We start from the raw sequence: 24,887 nt of genomic DNA, 5'->3' as shown, positions 1-24,887 counted from the left end.
GTGACTTGCCCAGGGTCACAAGACGCTGCAGTGGGAATTTGAACCCAATTCCCAGGTTCTCAAACCAATGCACTAACCATTAAGTCACAGCGGAACAAAAACCCTAAATATTTTATTGTTGACATTGTTTAGGTGAATTTGCCTACCGTTTAATCCCATATCAAAAAAAAACTAGATATAGCACATCAGTCCCAAATTTCTCACTTGTCATACAAAACAACCATATATTCAAATTCTGGTGTCACTTCCATCCACTACCAGACACTGTGAGGTAACAAATATTCTACTCAAAGTATGTAGCAAACAGAAATTGACAGAAGACTTGCAACATTTACAGATGACCGCCGTTGCCATGTTTTCAAAATGGCTGCCAAGATTTCCTGCGGTAATCTCGCGAGACTGCTGCAGGAAAGTCTCAGCAGCCATTTTGAAAATGCGACAGCACTAGCCAGTGTAGCGGCAGTAGGCAGGAAAGAGTGGGGTTCTCTCCTGTCCCCAAAGAGGCGGCTTGACCACTAGGACCCTTCAAGGTAGGACCAGGGAGGGTCATTAGTGTGTATGTGTGTGTGGAGGGGGGTAGGTGGCGGTGTGTGTGTGTGTGTGTGGGGGGGCAGTGGAGTGCAGATGGTAAGTGTGGGCAGCGCCAGGAGGGGTCAGTGACCTTTACTGCCCAAGGGCCCAGAGAACTGTCAGTTTGCCCCTGGTCTTTGCATGGCACAAATACTCTAGAGCAGTGATTCTCAAACAATGTGTCCCCAAAAATTTGGCACATTGTAGACAGCAAGCTTGTGCTTTCCTTAGATGCTATCTGTGCCAGAGATCCTGAAAGTCAGGAAATCCTTATAACTGGGCCTTCTGCTTCCCCATTACACCCAATGATAACTGCTGCTACCAGCCCCATCTGGAAATGTTGCAAGTCTTCTGTCAATTTCTGGCTCACTGAGACTCAGGGGGACTGTAGTGTGCAGGGGGGTGGAAGAGAGCCTCTGGGCTCTCAGGCATTGCCCGGTTGCCCGTATGGTCAGTCTGCCCCTGGCAAGGATTACATTTCATAGGGCCATATGACATTAAAAAGTCTGCACTCAGAACAGATTTATATTGGTAGCACAATAGCACAACTGAGCAGAGCAATAAAATGAGCACCTTTAAAGAATTCCTGTTCCTAAAGGTATGTGAATATGTCTATCACTTTTCATTCTTCTCTCTATCCTTTTTGCACTCTTTCAGTCTGATTTTATAATTACTATGTAGCATTAGTTTATCTAAAAATAAGAACAGATCCAAATTAAAGAAATCAGTGATGGCAGCTCATGCTTTCACTGGTTTAGCTGAAAGGAATTTTGTAAAGAATTAACTTACGCAGACCTTGTCTTCAGCTCAGGGCAGCGAATGGAATAATGAAAAGAAATTAATGAACAATTCTTCCCATAGAGAATAATGCCAGCAACATGAGTGCCTTGCATATGGGTGACATTTTTAAACCCATCCCATACAAACAAAGCTGATAAAAAGTGACTTTGTTTTAAACTGAAGGAATAATGAGTCATTCCTTCAGTTTAAAACAAAGTCACTTTTTATCAGCTTTGTCCAGAAAAGATTTGTTGTTTGTCCAGTTACGTTGCTGGTGGGCAGTGAAATTTCTATTTAGATTAGCATTACTTACAGTGATGTAAGATAGTTTGTACATTTGTAAAGATTGAAAATACAGTCTTGCTATTGTTAGACACTGCAAATAGAGTAAATGCACAAGAGTCATATATTCAAATGGAAATACAGCCAGCCAGAAAAATGCAAGTTAGAAGACAGATATAGATTGATCTAGATGTACTGTCAGTGCTATACAAGTTCTGTGTGGCTGCACAGAGCACAGATGTGGAGGGGTGCAAAAAGTGCTCCCAGCCCACTGTCTCCTCACATTGATGATGGTTAATTGGATGGGACAAAGGAGTCAGTAGATGTCTCACAGGGTGAATTTATAGCTCAATACAGTCTTGCTTGTAATTTTAGAAGCATAGGTAGGTTTAATAGATTTTAAGATGGATTTTAAGTAGAACATAGATATCAGAATTTTTGTTTTTACTTTTAAATATTTATTAAGTTTATAGCTGGGGGCTCTTTACCCGCTGTGGTAAAAAGGGCCCAGGTGTGCAGGAAAAACGCCCCCCCCCCCCCTGCCACTAAGGCAGGGCCCTTTTTCCCACAGCTTGGTTAAAAGGACCCCTTATTGTATTTATGTTTATATGTAGTCATTTTACTACTGTTATTCTGTTAACAAAATTGTAAGTTTTATGTTAAACTGTACCTGCTGTATACCACCTTGGGTGAATCACTTCATAAAGGTGGTTAAGAAATCTCAATAAACAAACAAACAAACAAACAAACAAACAAACAAAAAACATACATCAAGAAAACAAACGAATAGAAAAATTTCAATATAAGAAATATCAAATAGAAGTAAAGATATAGCAACCAATTGGTACATTAGGTAAAAAGGAAATTGCAGTCCACAATAAGGAGAGTCCCAAGACTAGAAAATAACAGAGAATATATAAAAGAAGAAATAAACAATCACTGCTATACACTGAACCCAGCTGAAAAAAAAATTAGCTTCTCCCCTTCTCACACATTAATGGTGATTGCCCCAAACCAGATTTCTTACTCTGAATGAAGCTTTGCAGTTGAGATGGATCATAGTAGTGGCGTAGCTATGGGGGGCCATGGGGGCATCTTAAGCGTTTGTCCATTGCCTGCCCTGCTGTTCCCCTCACGTCACGTGCATGCTCGTTTTAGTGAAACTGAGCAGTTTCACTAAAACGCGCAAGCACGGGACATGAGGGGAAGAGCAGGACAGCAATGTGGCAGGGACCAGCGCTGAACAACCCCCCGCCAGCCAAGGTATGTGAGAAGGCAGCAGGGGGGGGAGGGGCACAGCAGCAGGGAGGGGGCCAAAATCTGTCGTGTCCCCCCCCCCCCATACTTTGGGCTCTGGACCTCTCCACGTCAAGGTCTGGCTACGGTACATATTTGTGTCGGCTACTTTCTGTGGTAGCACCTATTTTGCAAATGTGAGCATCTACAATATCCATGGAGGCAACTTGGCAACATACACAAGCTATAGACGTGATATTTCAGAACATACACCTGTATGTGCTAGCATATAGACATGTTTGTCATTTTAGAAACCTACATGTCTATGTTTCCCCAAGCTGTCACAGAACCTGATATCATTTGCCAATATCACTTTGGGGAGAGGAGGGGGGGGGGGGGTACAAAAATACTTAGGGATTAATGGGATGACTTCCCTTAATCCCTCCAGTAGAGCGCTACACAAAACAAGCAGCTTTGAAGAACCTTGATTTCCCTGGGAGCAGCTACAAATCTTGACATTGATCTTGGAGGACATAAATGTGCATTTCTCATGCACAAGTGTAATTTATCCCCACCCTAGTCCCACCCAGAAACCCGCAGACCACACCCCCTTGCCATATACATATTTTCTCATTTTGCCTGTATATATCTCAGCTTTCTACGTGATTATACATTTAAATTCCAGTTTATGCACATCTAAACCATGAATAGGGCTTCTGAAAGATGGATGTATAGACCTGGATGCAGATATATAACAGATAGCTAAAGATTAAGAGAGCACAAGATATTGTAAACATGTGAAAGACAAGTTCATGTAGCTAGGTTTGAAAGAACAGTATACAGGGCCGTGCCTAGGGTCTCTGGTGCCCCCCTGCAGACTATCAGTTGGCGCCCCCCCCCCCCCCGTGTGGCACAAGATGGCAAGGCTTACAAGCCTTTCTTGCGAAATACTTGGCACAAATAATTTTTTATGATTTTTAACTGTGAAAATGATCGCTCACCACTTGCCACACTGACAGGAATTGTCAGCAATATTCTTAGAAAACAAATTGCTATACATTGCAAAATAAGATAGCAGATGTAAAATCTCAAAGTGGACATATTCCAAACACTAAAATGAAATAAAATGATTTTTCTACCTTTGTTGACTGGTGACTTTGTTTTTCTTTCCATATTGGTCCGAGTCTGTGATTCTGCTGCTCTCTATCTGTTCTCTTAACTCCGTTTCCAGGGCTTCCTTTCCATTTATTTCTTTACTTTCCTCCTTTCTTCTTCATTTCTTGCCCTACATCCATAAGTAAAGCTGTGTCCTCCTCTGTGGAATTGACTGGAGGAGGTATAACGTGGATCCAGCTTTTGCCTATTTTCTCCAACCATTTGCAGTTTTTCTCCTCTCTTCCCTTTCCCTCATCTCCATCCATGTGCAGTTTTTCTCCTCTCTTCCCTTTCCCTCATCTCCATCCATGTGCATTTTCTTTTTTCTTTCCTTACCTCCATCCATGTCCAGCACTTCTCCTCTCTCATCCCTCCCCTGTATCCATATAAAGCAATAATTCTCTCTCCCCTCTCCTCCATCCAAGACCGGCATTTCTCCTCTCTCCCCACCAACTCCTCCATCCATCCATGTCCAGAGAATCTCTCTTCCCTGCCTTCCCCTCTCATCCATGTCCAGCGATTCTCCTGCCTCCCCTGAACCACATAAAAGCCAGAAACTGTGCAATCTCTGCAGCACTGTTTCAGGCTTGGGCAGACCCAAGTGGGCCTTACAGTCATTCCCTTCTGTCATTCTCCATATCTCTCTCACCCAGACTAAGCAGTATATCATCTTTAACTACCAATAGGGTGAGCAGATGCCTTTCTGCCAGGTCAAAAAGAACAGAAGCCAGCGGTGGATTCTTTTTTAAGTTCTTTCTCAAAGGCACTTTCTGCACAGACATAAAAAGGTTAATAAATAAAAACAAACAAAATCGATAACCTAAAAACAAACACAGAAAAAATCACTGACTCTAAAGTTTAGCAATTTCATTAAAGCAAAATGTATTTTCACATATCACAAACTCTTCCTACCCAAGCAGAATGCTTTATATTTATTTATTTATTGCATTTGTATCCCACATTTCCCCACCTCTTTGCAGACTCAATGTGGCTTACAATACATCATGAATGGTGGAGATATATAAAAAATAAACATTTAGTAATTACACACAAAACATTTAGTAATTACACACAAAAAAAGCAATCAGATTTTCACTTACCAGCTCTTCACAGCTAAATTTCCTCTTTAAACCTACTGTTTGAACCATCAGCCAATGAAATGGCTTTTAGCTGTAGATATCTCAGGTTACCTGATAAGATAATTATGCACACATCATTGCAGTCATGCCCTCCTCTCAGTGTACATGCTCAGAAAAAAAACAAAAACTTTGAACCACTTACAGATTTTAACAAACAATTACACTATTTATTTTTTATTTCTCCCCAGCCTCACTTGCACACCTCCCTCCAAACCTGTTCTCTTTAATTTGAATGGTGTTCACTTCAAGCTCACCCCGAATGAGAAGTTGTTCCCACACCAAAGACATATATAGCACTGGTTGTATGCTTTTTTAGTAACTTCAGCAGAGTTGTCTGCCTCAGTTAGCACTGCTGGGTTGCCTTCACTTTCTGATGTGGAGAGGGAAGGGAAGGGGCGAGAGGAGAATCACAACTTCAGGTAAAAGGTTTTGCAAGTGAACGGACCTGGGCGGTGCCCCCCTGCTGTGCTTACCCCGCTTACCGTGTTGGCATGGCCCTGACAGTATAAATCTCCTGTGAGATAATCTTAGGCTTTTGCAGGCTGCATTATTTTATATTGAGCTGAAACCTTCATTAACAAGGAATCCAGGTTACATCAGGATTTCTACAGCTGCTGGAACTTTGCTGTTAAAGCTTTGTTTGGGAAATTAAAATAAAGGGAATCCAAGGATGTCCAGCAAGAAAACTATATTAAAAAGGAAATGATGGATATACATTTTGTTTTAAAACAGTTTTATTGGGTTCATGTAACTTAAACTGATGTTAAGATATTCTTTCTTTCTCTTGCTCTCTCTTTTTCCTTATTCCCTCCCTTCTCTCATCCACATTCTCCCATCCCTTCCCAACCTTTGCTCTCTGGCACAGCGGACTTAGTGACCTGCGTGCAGGATGGGCAGACTTATAATGATAAAGATGTGTGGAAGCCCGAGCCTTGCCAAATCTGTGTCTGTGACACTGGAACTATCCTCTGTGATGACATAGTCTGCGAGGAAATTAAAGACTGCCCAAATGCTGAGATTCCCTTCGGAGAGTGCTGCGCCATCTGCCCTACACAACAGCCCTCCACCTCCAGTGGTCGTAATTTATTTATTTCTTTTCCTATAAATAAATTACTTGAAAGTACCAACAATAAGATAAATACAAAAAATGTTGCCCATGGATGAGCCAGTACATCCATGAGCTGCCATGCTTCTGCCAGTGAAAGGTCACTTCTGATTTGCCCGACTGTGAATTCTTCTTCCTGTTCTAGAAATTTCCCAGGTTACAGGGTAGTTGCAAATGTGAATGCTGCTTTTACATGTAACATAACCTCTGGCTTGAAAAATTTACCACTTGTCATACATCTCAGGGGTTGAACTGAGCCCCGAGGATTAGAGCATAGGCTTGGCCTTCGGTACATACACAACACAGACGACATTTCCAATGTCCTTTCCTTAGAGATCTCAGCAGCCTTCAGTTATTGATGCTGCCACAGGAAAAAGCTTAGCTTAAGAACAAGTTTATAAATGTACCACTTGTCATACACCTCAGGGGTTGAAGCGAACCCTGAGGACTGGTGCATAGGCCTGGCCTTCAGTACACACAACACAGACAACATTTCCAATGTCCTTTTCTTAGAAATCTCAGCAGCCTTCAATTATCGATGCTGCCACAGGAACAAGCTTAGCTTAAGTACAAGTTGCTAATCTTAGTTTCACATTTTCCATGCTTGCATATCTGGTATTTTAACCATAGGAGCAAGAACAAGATTATATTTCTTCATTCTAATACTAAAATAACTAAGAGCAGCCTCTAAACTAGTTTAAGAACTCTTATTTCCGTCTCACACATGATTGATCTTTTAAAGGCTGAAGTCAAAATGTTCAACCCTTGCTGAGCAGAAATTAAACTTTTGATTTGATTCCACCTTGAATGCTGCTTTCAAGGAAATCTTTAGGTAACTGGCAGAAGTTGTGTGCAAATGACAAGTGACCTTTCTTAACCCTTTACTGACACAGGTTCTATTTGCATTTAGTACATTTTTAGTAATTTCATGATAGCCACTGGAGACCTGTGTTAGTGAAGAGTTAATTAAAAGTAGTTTAATTATTTTCTAAATGCAGTGTTGGTACACAGTTATGCTAAATGAACCTTTGAATTCTTGTAATATTGCTTTATTTCTTTTTGTCATGCTGGCTTTCAGGATTTTGCCTGACAAGGTTTGTTTCAGAGATTAACACTTACCTGTTGCTTAGCTGCCCTTTGGCTTGGTAATATTTACTCTTGTTCTTCATAATCACATTGAAATTGCTTTAGACCTCGTGCTGGGTCTTTGAATTCTTGCTGCCTCATTACCTGTCCAATCGGGAGATCATTTTGCACTAATGATGTAGGAGCCCTTTTACTAAGCTGCTTAAGCGCTAATGCGCACTTAAAGCATGAAAAATGGCCTAACATGGGATGCACTAAAGCTTTCTATTATTAGGTTTCAATTTACTATTTTCAAGTTGACCTCATTTATTGTATTTATGTTTATTCTTGGTTATTTTACTATTGTTATTCTGTCAACGAAATTGTAAGCTTTATGTTAAACTGTACCTGCTGTACACCACCTTGGGTGAATCTCTTCGTAAAGGTGGTTAATAAATCCCAATAAATAAATTCTGCATTAGCTTAGCCATCTGTGCATGCTAAGGGCCAGATTCTGTAAATGGTGTCTAAAATCTAGACACGTCCATTAGTTTTATTCTATATATCGTGCCTAAAGTTAGGCACGGTGTATAGAATAGCACATAGGACTGTGGAATGCACCTACATTTGGGTGTGGCCATTTATGCTACTTTTAGGCGCGTTCCCCCGAATTCTATAACCATGCATGTAAATTTGAGTAACACCCCCAACATGCCCACACTCCTCCCATGGCTGCGCTCCATTTTCAGCTACGCATGTTATAATTTACGTGGGCCTCTTTTTAGAATACGCCTAAAGAGAAGAACATGCAAATTCCCAATGATTACCAATTACTGATGATAATTGGTTGTTATTGGCCAATTATCAACACTGATTGGCTCATTACTCAAGTAAGTAGCATGTGTAAATTGACCATACACTAAATTTAACACGTTCTACTTGCTGTACCTTATATAGAATCCAGGGGTAAGAGTGTGGTATTTATTTATATTTTGTTCGGGGGGGTTTCGGGCAGAGAATAGGCATGGAAGCGCTATTCAGCTAGCTTGCTGATATCAACAGCACACTAACTGGTTAGCGAGTCCTTAGTACCTCGTACGTAGTACGTGGTGATAGCTTCTGCATTATTTTTAAAAAATGGCTGCATGTTAATGCTAACCTTGGTGCACAGCCAGAAAACACATAGAAAAAGTCTATTTTACAGCTGTGCTAACAATGGGTTTGGCAGGTGGGAAAGTCCCACACTAGGGTAAGTGGCAGCTTAGTAAAAGGTCCTCTTAGTTCCCTATTACTTTGCATGAAGGCTTTGCTTCCTATGTGAAATATCAGGCAGTGCCTCCCTCCACCAAGTGAGGGTGCATTCCCATAGAATGAAGCACTTGGGTTTTGTGGAGAACCTTGCAATTTTGTGTTCAGATTCCGTATCAACTCACTTGTCCTCTTGTGTCCTCTTTGTCCCCTCTGTGTTAAGTAAGGTCACCAAATCAGTCTCAAGGCATCATTATCCTGTTCTAACTTTCTTTTTTGTTTATCATTTAACAGGACAAACAGGCCCCAAGGTAAACTCTACATTTGTACCTTTACTCTTATGATAATTGGGAACAGTTATACAGAAAAATGAATGCTGGATAATTGTATAATGAAAACAAATGTCCCTCCACACTTATATTTAGCTCATTAGAAAATCCAAATCAGAGGAAAGCTAAATAATATTGACTCAAAGTGAATTGTAAAATATGAATAGACTTCAACACGCCAAGGTTGAAATGTTTACTGTTGCAGCCTTTCAACACAGTATCATCTTTACTTCGTCTTCACATGTACAGTGCTCATTATGAGTGTGCCATATTGTTCACTCAAAATGTTTTACAACTAAACTTCTCTTTCTTTATATCACCATATATTTTAAAGAAAGAATATAAAGAAAGAGAAGTTTATTTAGGTAACATTTTGAGTGAATAATATGGCCCACTTATGATGAGCACTTGTAGACGGACTATGACATTGTGCCAAAAGGTTCCAATGTTAAAAGTTTTTCAACCTTGGCATGCTGTACTCCATTCACATTTTACAATTCACTTTGAGTTAATATTATTTAGCTTTCCTTTGATTTTGGATAATTCTATACTCATTAATGGGCAATGATGATTTTCAATAGGGAGACAAGGGATACGAACGAATAAGCAGACATTTTATAATCCTGAGTTAAGAAGGAGAGCTAAAGGATAGAGGGGATCTGTCAAAGGATTGTGATACAGAAGCAGTTTGAATGGATAGGGGGTGTGTCCCAGGGCTGAGACACAGAAGATGTGTTACACGGCTGAGATACAGAACGGGTGTGAATGGTTAGGGTGAGTGTCACAGGGCTGAGATGTAGAAGAAGTGTGAATGGAGGGGGATGTGTTACAGAGCTGAGACAGAGAAGGGGTGTGAATGGGTACGGTGTTTATCACAGGACTGAGATACAGGAGGGGTGTGAATGGATAGAGGGAGGTGTCACTGGGCTGATCTATACAAGGGGTGTGAAGTGATAGGGTGAGTATCACAGGGCTGAGATACAGAAGGGGTGTGAATGGATATGGGAATGTGTTACAGAGCTGAGACAGAGAAGGGGTGTGTATGGTTGGGGTAAGTGTAACAGGATTGAGAATGGGTATGGTAGTTTATTCTAGCAGTAAGCCATGGAATGGATATAGATGGATATACTGTAGTATTAAATTCAGGAGGTATAAAAATATTAATGTTTATGATGATGTGCACGGTTTCCCTTACTTGTCCTGGCGTGCTATCTAGCTATTCAGGCTTTTGGGATATCAAAAATTAATATGCATTAGATAGATCTGTATGCCTTGCTTCTATTGCATGCAAATTTGTCTTATTCGTATTTACTACAGACATATCAAAACCCTAACTTGCTGGGGGTTACCCAGGACATATTTGAGAACTACTGTAGTACAATCCTATATAATAATTTGCACCTCCAACGTTCTACGTCTGGGTGCCTGGGTTTGTAACATACTTCCCATTGGTCTGCCCTCGTAATGACGTCAGAGGGCGGATCAGTGAAAGGGAAGGGAAGCCAGCATCAGCCAGCCACAGAACACTGGAGGTGAGTAGAGAATCGCGGGAGAATCACCCCTCTCCTCCGTCCGAGTTCCAGCCCCCTCCCCTCCGAGTTCCATGTCCCCCTACCTCCCTCCCTCCCTCTCCTCCGAGTTCCAGGCCCCCCTCCCCTTCAAGTTCCAGGACCACCCGCCCCTCCCTCCCTTTCCGAGTTCCATGCTCCCCTCTCCTCCAAGTTCTAGACCCCCGTGCCTCCCTCTCTCTCTCTCTCCCCTCCGAGTGCAAGCATGACCTGTCCTCCGCCTGCCCCTCGCCTTCCTGTGTGCCGGCCAGAATTTAAAAATTCTTACCTCGGGGTCTGGCGTCAGCAGTGAAGGTGAGCAGCGCTTCAGCCTGCGTTCCCTTCTGGTCCCGCCCTTCCAGAAACAGGAAATGAGGGTGGGACCAGAGACAGAGCTGAGACAGAAGGGAAGGCAGTTTGAAGCGCCGTGCCTGCTCCACTTCACTGTTGCCACTGGACCACGAGGTAACAAGTTTTAAATTACAGCCGGCACTTAGGAAGGTGAGGGGCAGGCGGGCAGGTCGTTCATGCACTCGGAGGGGAGAGAGAGAGAGGGAGGAAGGCGCGGGGGTCTGGAACTCGGACGAGAGGGGGGGCATGGAATGGGGAGGGGGTCCTGGAACTCAAAGGGGAGGGAGGGGTCCTGCAACTCGAAGGGAAGGGGGGGTCCTGGAACTCGAAGGGGAGTGATCCTGGAACTCGAAGGGGAGGGGGGGTCCTGTAACTCGAAGAGGAGAGGTCCTGGAGCTTGAAAGGGAGGGGGGTCCTGGAACTGGAAGGGGAGGGGTCCTGGAATTGGAAGGAGGGGTCCTGGAACTCGAAGGGAAGGGGAGGGGGTCCTGGAACTCGAAGGGGAGGGGGAGGGGGCCCTAGAACTCGGAGGAGAGGGAGGGAGGTAGGGGGGCATGGAACTCGGAGGGGAAGGGGTTGGAACTCGGAGGAGAGAGAGGGAAGGAGGTAGGGAGGGGGGACATGGAACCTTGCTAGCGCCCATTTTATTTCTATCAGAAACGGGCCTCTTTTACTAGTATTGAATAAGTTAGATTAAGTCAAAATGGTGGCTGAACTAAACACATTATGGTGCGATGGGTGGCAATTCTATAAATTGGTGCCTCAGCGTAGGTGCCCCAATGCTTTGCACTTGGCGCCCATGCTTAGGTGTGCCCTCTTACATCATGTCAAATGGCAGGTGTAAGTTGGCACACCAGGGCTTTTTTCAGGGGGTACTTGGGGGTACTGAGTACTAGCACCTTTTCTATTGCCGAATAAAACTGAATCTTCACCCCAAGCATGGCCTTGTCATATTCTGTGGCTAGTTGTAGGGTACCTGGCTATTGTGGGGCAGTTCCCTCAGTGATTACCCCACCCCTGAAGGATGGCCTGTCATTTGAGTACCAGTGTCTTTTTTGCTAGAAAGAATGCACTGGTGCCAAGTGACTTGTGTAATGTATAATAATCCATAACCTATGCACATAACTGGGGGCACACCCATGGTCTCACCATCCTCTGCTCATGTGTTCCCCCCCCCCCCTTTGCAGGTAGGTGCTATGCCACTTACATGCTACATTATAGGATAGCACCTAGTGTACAAAGAGTGGCATGCACCTCTAGGGCTAGTTTATAGAATTGCTTCATACTGTACAGCAGATGCCACTGAAAATATTATGCAGTGTGAAGTAGAAGTATTGATTGTTCTGTAATATAAAATGAAGTATGTAATGCTTGCTAGTTTATGTACCATATAACAGACAATGTAATGACGTTACTGTTCTTTTAGAGCTTTGGTCCTATAAATGAAATACAGGCTGCCATATTTTTCTAGTAGTGGAAAACTATTGTCCTCATCTTGAAGCAATATTGTTTGAACCCTTCAGCATTATTTAATAAGATTGTCTATTGGGTTACCTTCCCTTCCTCTGCAACACATACAGACAGCTAGACAGGTCGGTAGTGGAGTACAACATACTACTGTAGACAAAATGGACATTAGGGTCGACAGTGAGTTGTACTCAATTCAGAAGATAATGTCTAGACCCACAAGCCAAGGTACTGTCATTCTTGGACTTGGAAGACCATGGTTTGCCCAATTTAAGTTCAATCAGTATATCCTTTATGATTCCCCCATCTTTATTAATCCTTCCTATTTCCGATTGTTTTTTCCCTAGCTCTCCCTGTCTGCTGCTGCTGCTGTTTTCACTTTCTCTAATTTCTTCTTCATATTGCATTCTTTTCCTCCTTTGACTTTTTTATTACCATACTTTTGTATCTGTAAGTTTTTGCTAGATGGGTGATCTGTGAGGGTGGGCAGAGACCAAAAAGATGTTGGAGATCACATCAAGTCATAAGAGCAGAATGATGGTCCATCTAACCCAGTATCCTGCTTCCAAGAATGGCCAATCCAGGCTATAGTTACTTGGCAGAATCCCAGATAATGGCAAGATTCCATGCTACCGATTCCAGGGATAAGTAGTGACTTTCCTCATGTTGGGATATGTTTGTAGGAGGTCAAGCATAGTTTTTACATTGAGGTTTGATCTTATTTTCCAGTCCATCTTAAGACATGAGCAATGAGGACCTTCATCTGCAGGAAACCCCAGGTTACCCCTGTCCATGGCTTCACAATTTCATAGGTGTTGAAGAGGGTTCTAGGGATCCAATATAGTGCTTAATGGCACCAATTGAGACCCTTTTATTGAAAGAATGGATGTGTTTTATGAAGTGAAAATGGGAACTATTAAATCCAGAACCATATCTAGATATAGTTCTTCCCACAGCAGTCCACCATAATCACCACTTCTTTCTCCCTCCATTATGACCTCTAATCCTCTTTTCTTATTCCCTTTTTGGTTGGTAGGAGGAGAGTGACACTCTTCCTGGCATTTCAATATTGCATTTCAGTCATTTTTCTGCTACAGATGTGATATTTTTTTTCAAGTAGCTAGCCATAAGATATGGAAGGTGAAAGTCACAGAGAATGAAATATAACAGGTTAATATGATCAGATGATGGATAGAAGGGAGCAGGGAAGAATGCAGGGCAGCTGATTTAAAATTTTAGAAAGCATTTTTTAAATTGCTGCCACTGGTGTCTGAGTTGGACTCGGATGTTCAGTGCCGACACTGAACATCCAGGACTTGGACGGCCACTACAAGTTACCCGGGTACTGCCGATATTCCTTGGCAGTTCAGGGATAGCTGCCGGTAAACTCAGGATAATCATTTTGTGGTCCAGGTACCGCCATGGAATATCAGTGGTGCCCGGATAACTCCTGGCTCTGCTCCAACTCTGTCCCTAGACTGTCCTGGCACTAACTGTGGTGGTTAGAGCAGATATTCCGGGGCACCCCACTTGGAGTATTGTGTTAAGTTTTGAAGGCCTTATCTTGCTAAGAATGTAAAAAGATTTGAAGCGGTTCAGAGAAAAGCGACTAAAATGGTAGGGGTTTTACGTAGCAAGACGTACTTGGAGAGACGTGGAGGGGCATAATCGAATGTCGCCGGTCAAATAGTTCGCCGGCGATCTATTGTGGCGGCGGTGCTACAGCTGGCCGGAACCGTATTATCGAAAAAGATGGCCGGCCATGTTTTCTTTCGATAATACGGTTTAGCCTGGCCAAATGCCAGAGATCACCGGGGTTGAGATCGCCGGTTTTGTTTTTCAGCAATAATGGAAAAAAATGCCGGCTATCTCAAACCTGGCGAAATCCAAGGCATTTGGTCGTGGGAGGAGCCAGCATTTGTAGTGCACTGGTCCCCCTCACATGCCAGGACACCAACTGGGCACCCTAGGGGTCAGTGCGGTGGACTTCAGAAAAATCTCCCACATGCATAGCTCCCTTACTTTGGATGCTGAGCCCCCCAACCCCTCCCCCCAAAACCCACTACCCACAAATGTACAACACTACTGTAGCTCTTAGGGGTGAAGGGGCAACTACATGTGGGTACAGTGGGTTTTGGAGGGCTCCCATTACCAGCACAAGTGTTACAGGTAGGGGGGGATGGGATTGGGTTCGCCTGCCTTAGGTGCACTGCGATACCCACTAGAAGTGCTCCAGGGACCTGCATACACGCAGGCCTCTAGGACTTGTTGCTGCTGTATAACCTTGGCACACCAGTTGACACCTGAAGACTAATCTCTTTGAAAATGTCCTTTATTTGAATAAGCACGTTTACTCACAGTTAATTGCAGATCAGAGGTTGTGCCCCACTGGCAAAGAGTCTCCCTGGTACTGAGATTAGCAGTAGGTCAGAGCTGGCAGAAGTCTGTACAATGCCCTCTTTCAGCAACATTCAAGGTAATAACTAAGTTCTCTAACGTGGGTAACACATGAAAGGGATCTAAAATTGGCTTACAAAAATGGCCACTACCTCATGGACTAACGGAAACAAAACAGGGCACACTCTGACCCAGTTAGCAGGGGGAAAAGCACCATGGGAGTAGAGCCCACTACCCTACACCCACCACAATGCATTGCTGATGTGACTCTGCAGTACACCTAACAGAAAAGGTGTCACACACACCCGAGAGCCACATCACAACCAGGGAAAGGCTGTCAGAGGATAGAACACATTCTGCTGTCATGGAGGTGGGTACGGCAGTTGAGGCTGGCATACAGGCTGGCAAAAAAGGTTTCTAGTTTTATTTTTTTAGTGTGGGAAGGGGTTGGTGACCAATGGGGGAGTATGGGGAGGTTATCCCCATTCCTTCTGGTGGTCATCTGGTGAGTTGGGGCACCTTTTTGAGGATTGGTCGTGAAAATAAAAGGACCAAGTAAACCCAGCGAAATACTGCTTAACGCCACTTTTTTTCCATTATCGGCGAAAGCTGGCCATCTGGTAGCCACGCCCATGCCCACCCATGTCCCGCCTTCGCTAAGCTGCCAACACGCCCCCTTGAACTTTCGCCAGCAAGGTGACGGGAAAGTGGCGATGCTGTCAAACACGCCGCTTTCGATTATACTGATTTCGCCGCTTTTAAGAAATCGCCGGCCATCTTCCGATTTATGTTGGGAAATAGCTGGTGATCACTTTCGAAAATAAGCTTGTTACTGTCCTAAATGCGTATACACTGGAGGAAAGGAGAAAGAGAGCTGATATGGTATGGATGTTCAAATATTTGAAAGGCACTAATCTGCAAACAAACCTTTTCCAGAGACGGGAAGGTGGTAGAACCAGAGGGCATGAATTGAGGTTGAAAGGGCATAATGACAGGAAGTATTTTTCACTGAGAGGGTGGTAGATACCTGGAATGCCATCCTGCGGGAGGTGGTAGAGATGAAAATGCCAACGGAATTCAAAAATGCGTGGGACAAACACAAAGGAATCCTATTTAGAAGGATCGGATCCAAAGAAGCTTAGCAGAAATTTGGGTGAAAGCTAGTGCTGGGCAGACTTCTATGGTCTGTGCCCTGATCGAGGTTGAATAGATTTGGATGGGCTGGAGTGAAACTTTTCAGGGGCTTTGACAAAAACTTCAGAAATTCTAGAACAAGGCCAGTGCTGGGCAGATTTCTACAGTCTATGCTCTAAAAATGACAAGGATAAATCAAGATCAGGTATACGTATGATGTATCACTTCATACCATATGCAATGAGTTGTATCTTATTGGGCAGACTGGATAGACCATACAGGTCTGTATCTGCCATCATCTACTATGTTAGTATGTAGTTAAGTGTTGCTGAATATTTATTCCCATCCTATTCAGCATGGTTTAATTTGGCAGGATCCTTTCCTGCTCTGTTATAACACACTGAATATTGACCTGTTAAATTGCAACACAAGCTGAAAATGTGGATATTTTCTGTTTGGCGGTATTAGGAGAAAGAGAATGTTGATAATTCAATGTTTGGGTTTTATTATGTCTTGAATCATTGATGATAATTCTGATAATCTTATGTGAGCTACCTTGAACCTTAGTTTGAGGAAAAAGTGTAATATAATACAAACTAGTAAAAAAGGCCCGTTTCTGAAACCAATGAAACGGGTGCTAGCATGTGGCTTTTTTTTTTGTGTGTGTATGTGTCACAGAGTTTTCGTGTGTGTGTGTGTGTGTGTGTGAGTGTGGGGTGTGTGTGCAGGTTGTTGATGTGTGTCTTTTTTTTTTATTTGTTTTTTGGGTGGGGGCTTGGGAGATGTGCTGTGCTGGCAAAGTGGGATGGATTGGTGTGTGGCTTTGAGGGTGTGTTTCTGTTGTATTGTGTGTGTGTGGTTTGTGGATGGGGGTCTTTCTGTTGGTGAAATGTAAATGTGGTTGTAGGGGGGTCAGCCTTTGCTGAGTGGTGGGTTGTTTTTTCCGGGGTTTTTTTTTTTTGTGTTGTGCTGAGGCAGCAGTGTTGTTTTAGATGGGCGGAAGGTAGAGGAGCACGTTCTTGGTCTGTCGGTATTTTTTGGCCGTTTCAGGGCTGCTGTACGGGAACGCTGGAAGTGAAATGTGCTGTGGGAAGCAGCGCCGTCTTTTTCCGTTGGGCTGGGGGTCTGGGCATCCTGGAGGTGGGAGACGGCTTGCCTGAGGACGCGGATGGTTGTTTTAAGTTGGCGGAAGGGAGAGGAGCACGGTCTTGGGCCGTCGGGGGGGTGATCCGTTATGTTCTGTCCATTTCAGGCCTGCTGCAGGGGAATGCTGGAACATTTATGCACTGCGGGAAGCAGCGCCATCTTTTTCCGGGTGCTTGGGGAATCCCCGAGGTGGGAGATGGCTTGCCTGAGGCTGGGGATGGTTGGGCACGTCCTTGGCCGCTTCAGCAAAAGGGGAAGAGGAAGGGGGTAGGGAGTTACCTGCAGCCGCATGAGAAACCGGGTATTCTTTGTTTGTTTTGTATTATTAGTTTGCATTTCTGTTGTAGAAAGAGTGGATGCCTTTCGAATGATGGAGGTGGTGTGTCGGTGTGCGTTTGTTTCGTTAGTTTTGCAGCCAGTCTCCAGCGATTCCTAGGCAGGGAAGGAGTAGGGAAATTTGCTGCTGGCTGGGTCGCGGGTAATCCTTCCAGCTGGGCCACAGCTTGTCCTGTTCGCCCACGTCCCAGATGGTGAGGGGCACACTGTTCTCCGGCTCCACCGACTCCAAGTCTAGCGAACCCAAATATAGTCTGTGCTATAGGCCCTCCGGCACTCTTCAGTACCGGCATTAGGCATTTAAAAATTTCTTTCCCCCCCCCATTTCCGGTTTATTTTTGCACATACCCACAACAGGAATATTCTTCTCTCGTTCAAGCGGTGGTTCTGTGCTCTCCGTGCTGCACAGATAATGAGCCATTCTGCTGGTGAATGCTCCTCCCTTATTGCCACGTAGTTTCCTCTGATTGGTCCGTCTTACGTTGCCTAGCGTTGCCTGGGAACGGTTTTGTGATGGTCCTTTGTGTTTCAGAACATTGAGTGTGTTTTTTCTGATTGGTCCGTCATGCGAGGGCGGGGCTGAGAGACATGGTCAGTGTTGTGGCTTCACCACCATGAATCCATGAACCCTTCAGGGAGTGACTGAGTGACTTCAGAACGTTGTCTTCAGAACGTTGAGGGTGAGTTTTATTATAGTAGATGCCATTTTTAATGAGTTTAACATTAACTTTAATAAAGAGGGAGAGCTGGACGAAATACCACATTTTGAAATAAAGATTAAAGTAGGACAGGGTTGCCCCCTCACCAAGATGAACCCAAACATGTTAATCCAGTCCTATGGCTGCCTCATTGCGTGTAGAGTTCTGATTTCACTAAGAAAAATAGCATTGCATCTTCTTGTATGCAATGGAACAGTGCTCAGAACACAAAACCTTCTTTGAGTTGACAAGCCTGAAGTGAAAATGAGAGAAACTACATCTTGCACCGGTCCATAGTTCAAGAAACTATAGACCACAGCATGCCTTCTTTCTTATATACCGCTTGCAAGTCTGAAAGTTGTCAAAGCGGTGTACATTCAGGTACAGCAGGTATTTTTCTGTCCCTGGATGGTTCACAATCAGGCTTATTTTGAAAGAGAAGGGCGCCCATCTTTCGACACAAATCGGGAGATGGTCGTCCTTCTCCCAGGGTTGCCCAAATCGGCATTATCGAAAGCTGATTTTGGGTGTCCTCAACTGCTTTCCGTCCGACCAAAGTTCAAGGGGCATGTCGGAAGCATAGCGGAGGCGGGACTGTGGCGTGCCTAACACTTGGGCATCCTCCATCGATAATGGAAAAACGAAGGGCGTCCCTAACGAGCGACTTTACTTGGTCCATTTTTTCTTACGACCAAGCCTCAAATAGGTGCCCAAACTGTCCAGACGACCACCGGAGGGAATCGGGGATGGGGATGACCTCCCCCTATTCCCCCAGTGGTCACTAACCCCCTCCCACCTTAAAAAAGAAACTCTTTAAATATTTTTTGCCAGCCTCTATGCCAGCATCAAATGTCATACCCAGCTCCATGACAGCAGTATGCAGGTCCCTGGAGCAGTTTTAGTGGGTGCAGTGTACTTCAGGCAGGCGGACCCAGGCCCATCCCCCCCTACCTTTTACACTTGTGGTGGTAAATGTGAGCCCTTCAAAACCCACTAGAAACCCACTGTACCCACATGTAGGTGCCCTCCCCTTCACCCCTTAGGGCTATGGTAGTGGTGTTCAGTTGTGGGGAGTGGGTTTTGGGGGGGGGGGTTGGAGGGCTCAGCACACAAGGTAAGGGAGCTATGCACCTGGGAGCAATTTGTGAAGTCCACTGCAGTGCCCCCTAGGTTGCCTGGTTGGTGTCCTGGCTTGTCAGGGGGACCAGTGCACTATGAATGGTGGCTCCTCCCACGACCAAATGCCTTGGATTTGGTCATTTCTGAGATGGGTGTCCTCGGTTTCCATTATTGCCGAAAACCGGGGATGACCATCTCTAAGGACGACCATCTCTAAGGTTGACCTAAATGTTGAGATTTGGGTGTCCTCGACCATATTATCGAAACAAAAGATGGCTGCCCATAATATGGGTTTCCCTGCCCCTTCGCCAGGGCGTCCTCGGTTTCCATTGTCAAAAATTGGGGACGACTGTCTCTAAGGTCGACCTAAATTTCGCAATTTGGGCATCCCCGACCGTATTATCGAAACGAAAAATGGCAGCCTATCTTGTTTCGATAATACGGGGTTTCCTGCCCCTGTCTGGAGATGTCCTGCGAGGACGTCCTCAGGAAAACATGGGCACCCCTTTCGATTATGCCCCTCAATCTGAGTTTGTACCCCAGACATTGAAAGGCTGTACATGCAATTCTATAACAGATGCCCAGATTTAGATTTATAGAACAGCTGCAGTTATGTGCAAGAATGATGTTGCAAATGGGCATTTACTCGTGTATGAGCTAGATGTTATTCTATAAATCACTATGGTAGTCACATAAAACCAGATTCTATATATGGCATAAAAAAAAATCGTCCCTGAAAAAAACCACGCTTAGCACTATTCTATAAACCTCCCCTAAAGTTAGGCACTGTTTATAGAATATACGTGGCGGCCATACCCGTGAGTAAGATTTAGGTGCAGCCATTTATGCCAACTAAATCCTGGTGTAAATGCCCGTGTCTAACTTAGGCATGGTTCGGGCATATTATGTGACAGTGCACGCCTACATTTAGGTGCCACTTTATAGAGTTGCCCCTAAGTGACTTCTCCGAGATCACAAGGAGCCGCAGTGGGATTAGAACTGAGCTCCCCTGGTTCTCAGTCTGCTGTTCTAATCATTAGGCCACTCCTCCACTCCCTCCACACTAAAAGAGAAATAAGAAAAAAACCGAGACAGACAAGAGCCATGAAATCCAAGTGAGGACAGCATATCAATGAGTGGGGGGTGATCAACAGTGTCAAAAAGCAGCAGAGAGGTCAGGTAGGATGAGGATTGATTAGCCATTAGATCTGCATAGGAACAGGTCACTGGAGACTTGGCAAGGGTTGTTTCTTTAGTTCATAGAAGCTTGAGTTGAAATAAAGTCAAGACAGCAGCAGTGAACATCACATGCCTCATTATATGGGCTATGGCATGAAATCTTAAAAGTTCTTGTGACCTCCATGATTATTGGACATGTGCTAAACATATCTCTTAGCCTGTAAAGTGATGAATGAAAAGAATGTTCTTACTGCAAGTAGTTTTAGAGAGGTCAAAGGGGATGACCACTGAAGTATATAGTGAACTGATGTGGGTAGGCTCCAGTGTGGTTAACTTGTAGATGTTATTGTGATGTATGATGGGAATTAGAGATAAGCTAAAATAACACTTCAAATTGCTTGTTTGCAAATAAACTGCATCTATTCCAAATTTCTAGCTTGTCAGTAGCCTACTGTGTTAGAAATGTGGAATGAATGTAGCTTATTTGTAATCCAGCATTTAGACAGATGGTTTATATGTTTAAAGACAGGATGGTTGGTCATTCTAGGCATCTGTTTTTCCCAGAGGGTGTCATCCTCACAAGAGTAGGAAGATGAGTTGGAATTTTGGATTGGTACAATATGCAGCATCACAATGTCACTTCTTTCCTGCTTGCCAATTTCCTGATTTCCCCTTTGTGGGAAAAAATGTATAACCTAAGAAGATCCTGTGTCCTTCTATTCTAACTCCCCCATCCCAAGACTGACTTTCAGTCTGCCCTTTTTAGAGATCAACTGGGAAAATGGTGACCTGTGATTGTAGACCCCACTTCCAATTCAACTGTTATTATTAGGAGAAGGTGAAAACGGTAAAGAATTGTTGGATTATCTAATCCTGTTATAAATTGTGAAGTCCACATGATATTAGGTATCCTGGGAAATCCCCATTTAAAAATTTAAACAATACAAGAGCAAATTTAAATACGATCCTTGCCTCTACCAGCAACCAATGTAATTTAACATAAAATTGGGAAATACGATCATGTTTATGCAATGAAAAGATTAGTCTCACAGCCATATTTTGTATTGACTCTAGTTTTTGCAACTGGCATCTGGGCGCTCCCAAGAACAGAAACATAGTAACATAGTAACATAGTAGATGACGACAGAAAAAGACCTGCACGGTCCATCCAGTCTGCCCAACAAGACAACTCATGTGTGCTACTTTTGTGTATACCCTACTTTGATTTGTACCTGTGCTCTTCAGGGCACAGACCGTATAAGTCTGCCCAGCACTAGCCCCGCCTCCCAACCACCGGCTCTGGCACAGACCGTATAAGTCTGCCCAGCACTATCCCTGCCTCCCAACCTCCAGTCCCGCCTCCCACCACTGGCTCTGGCACAGACCGTATAAGTCTGCCCCGCACTATCCCCGCCTCCCAACCTCCAGCCCCGCCTCCCACTACCGGCTCTGCTATCCAATCTCAGTTAAGCTCCTGAGGATCCTTTCCGTCTGAACAGGATTCCTTTATGTTTATCCCACGCATGTTTGAATTCCGTTACCGTTTTCCTCTCCACCACCTCCCGCGGGAGGGCATTCCAAGCATCCACCACTCTCTCCGTGAAGAAATACTTCCTGACATTTTTCTTGAGTCTGCCCCCCTTCAATCTCATTTCATGTCCTCTCATTCTACCGCCTTCGTATCTCCGGAAAAGGTTCGTTTGCGGATTAATACCTTTCAAATATTTGAACGTCTGTATCATATCACCCCTGTTTCTCCTTTCCCCCAGGGTATACATGTTCAGGTCAGCAAGTCTCTCCTCATACGTCTTGTTACGCAAATCCCATACCAATCTCGTAGCTTTTCTTTGCACCGCTTTGATTCTTTTTACATCCTTAGCAAGATACGGCCTCCAAAACTGAACACAATACTCTAGATGGGGCCTCACCAACGACTTATACAGGGGCATCAACACTCCCTTTCTTCTGCTGGTCACACCTCTCTCTATACAGCCCAGCAACCTTCTAGATACAGCCACCGCCTTGTCACACTGTTTCGTCGCCTTCAAATCCTCAGATACTATCACCCCAAGGTCCCTCTCCCCGTCTGAACCTATCAGACTCTCGCCACCTAACACATACGTCTCCCGTGGATTTCTGTTCCCTAAGTGCATCACTTTGCATTTCTTCGCATTGAATTTTAATTGCCAGACCTTAGACCATTGTTCTAGCTTCTTCAGATCCTTTTTCATGTTTTCCACTCCCTCCGGGGTGTCCACTCTGTTACAGATCTTAGTATCATCCGCAAATAGGCAAACTTTACCTTCTAACCCTTCGGCAAGGTCACTCACAAATATATTGAACAGAATCGGCCCCAGCACCGATCCTTGAGGCACTCCACTACTCACCTTTCCCTCCTCCGAGCTAACTCCATTCACCACCACCCTCTGACGTCTGTCCGTCAACCAGTTCCTAATCCAGTTCACTACTTTAGGTCCTATCTTCAGCCCATCCAGTTTATTTAAAAGCCTCCTGTGGGGAACCGTGTCAAAAGCTTTGCTGAAATCTAAGTAGATTACGTCCATAGCTCGTCCCTGATTCAATTCTTCTGTCACCCAATCAAAAAACTCAAAAAAAGTTGCAGTAGTCTAATTTAGAAAGTAGTAATGACTGAACAAGCAACCTTGTTATCTCAAAATGTATTTATTTAGATTTTGCTCATACCTTTTTCAGTAGTAGCTCAAGGTGAGTTACATTCAGGTACTCTGGATATTTTTCTGTCTCAGGAGGGCTCACAATCTAAGTTTGTACCTGAGGAAATGGAGAGTTGAGTGACTTGCCTAAGATCTCAAGGAGCAGTAGTGGGATTTGAACCGGCCACCTCTGAATTGTAAGACCGGTGCTAACATAGTAACATAGTAGATGACGGCAGAAAAAGACCTGCACGGTCCATCCAGTCTGCCCAACAAGATAAACTCATATGTGCTACTTTTTGTGTATACCTTACCTTGATTTGTATCTGCCATTTTCAGGGCACAGACCGTAGAAGTCTGCTCAGCACTAGCCCCGCCTCCAACCACCAGCCCCGCCTCCCACCACCGGCTCTGCCACCCAATCTCAGCTAAGCTTCTGAGGATCCATTCCTTCTGAACAGGATTTCTTTATGTTTATCTCACGCATGTTTGAATTCCGTTACCGTATTCATCTCCACCACCTCCCGCGGGAGGGCATTACAAGTATCCACTACTTTCTCCGTGAAAATACTTCCTGACATTTTTCTTCAGTCTGCCCCCTTCAATCTCATTTCATGTCCTCTAGTTCTACCACCTTCCCATCTCCGGAAAAGGTTCGTTTGCGGATTAATATCTTTCAAATATTTGAACGTCTGTATCATATCACCCCTGTTTCTCCTTTCCTCCAGGGTATACATGTTCAGTGCAGCAAGTCTCTCCTCATACGTCTTGTAATGCAAATCCCATACCATTCTCGTAGCTTTTCTTTGTACCGCTTCATTTCTCTATAAAGACTCTAAGACATTGTGGAGACAACAAGTCTAACAGAAGAATAACAATTCTTGTTTACTGTACAGAAGCTGCTGATAAAGGACAGTGTTATCAGCATTGACACAGGTTTTTATCAAAATGGACGTCAATGCAGCAAGCTGTTATCAGAATTGACATCATCAGTGCAGGACACTTGGAGGGACATAATCAAAAGGGACGCCCAAGTTTTTCTGAGGACATCCTCGCAGGACGTCCCTGCGAAGGGGCAGGTAAACCCATACTATTGAAATAAGATGGACGTCCACCTTTCGCTTTGATAATATGGTCGAGGATGCCCAAATCTGGAAATTTAGGTCAACTTTAGAGATGGTCGTCCTTAGACTTGGTCGTTTCTGATTTTCAGCGATAATGGAAACTGAGGACCACTAGGCCACTCCTCTACTTTCTTACCCATCTTAAGTTCCTCAATAAAAAAAAGGAACTCTTCATCAGCATTGAAATATGGATATTCAATGATAAAGTCTGATTGATATGAACTCCCAGTAGCTGTATAACTGATTGCAAAGGATATTGAATATTACCAACCAAAATATGATTCTCCAGGGGTTCTGGCCTGTAATCCAAAAGTAAAAATTTGTTTTTGTCCATATTTAGTTTAGTTTATATCTCAACATCCAAGAGTTTATAAACTCTAGGCAATTATTTACCAAAACTAAAACCTATGGCAAAGAAGAATATATGTGAATTAAAACTGATATATCATTCGCCGAACTATAAATAGTAAAGCCATTTTGAGATAATTCTGTACCTAATGTATGGAAAAAAATATTAAATAGAGTAGGAGAGAGAGGAGACCCCTGAGAAACTCCACAGGGATTACTCCAACTCTCAGATCTCTTGTAAGATCTTGACACTAGAAAGCCCCGAAACCAATTTAACACATTGTTGACACTCAATTTTATTCAATTCAAAAAGTAAAATATCATGATCTATTAGATCAAAAGCTGATGAAAGATTGAATTGTAATAAAAGGGCTTTACCATTGTTACTCAAATTATGACTTGTCTTATCCGCTTTTGAGATTAACATTGTTTCCATGCTATGAACAGTTCTAAACCCTGT

General features: G+C 43.8%; 1 protein-coding gene across 3 annotated transcripts in view; it reads left to right on the top strand.

Moving 5' to 3' along the window:
- The window catches only part of COL2A1 (collagen type II alpha 1 chain), a 308,500-nt gene that overhangs the window by 7,381 nt on the left and 276,232 nt on the right, over positions 1–24,887 (top strand). The window contains exons 2-3 of one of the 3 annotated variants that reach the window (XM_030198167.1): positions 6,028–6,237; positions 8,875–8,891. In XM_030198167.1, coding sequence (XP_030054027.1) covers positions 6,028–6,237; positions 8,875–8,891 — 227 coding nt within the window. Of the gene's footprint in view, positions 1–6,027; positions 6,241–8,874; positions 8,892–24,887 lie in introns of all 3 variants that reach the window. The other 2 variants (XM_030198166.1, XM_030198168.1) reach the window with 2 other exon arrangements.

This window comes from Microcaecilia unicolor, chromosome 3, assembly GCF_901765095.1.
Source record: "Microcaecilia unicolor chromosome 3, aMicUni1.1, whole genome shotgun sequence".
NCBI lineage: Eukaryota > Metazoa > Chordata > Amphibia > Gymnophiona > Siphonopidae > Microcaecilia > Microcaecilia unicolor.
This window is presented reverse-complemented; position numbering and strand designations above follow the sequence as displayed.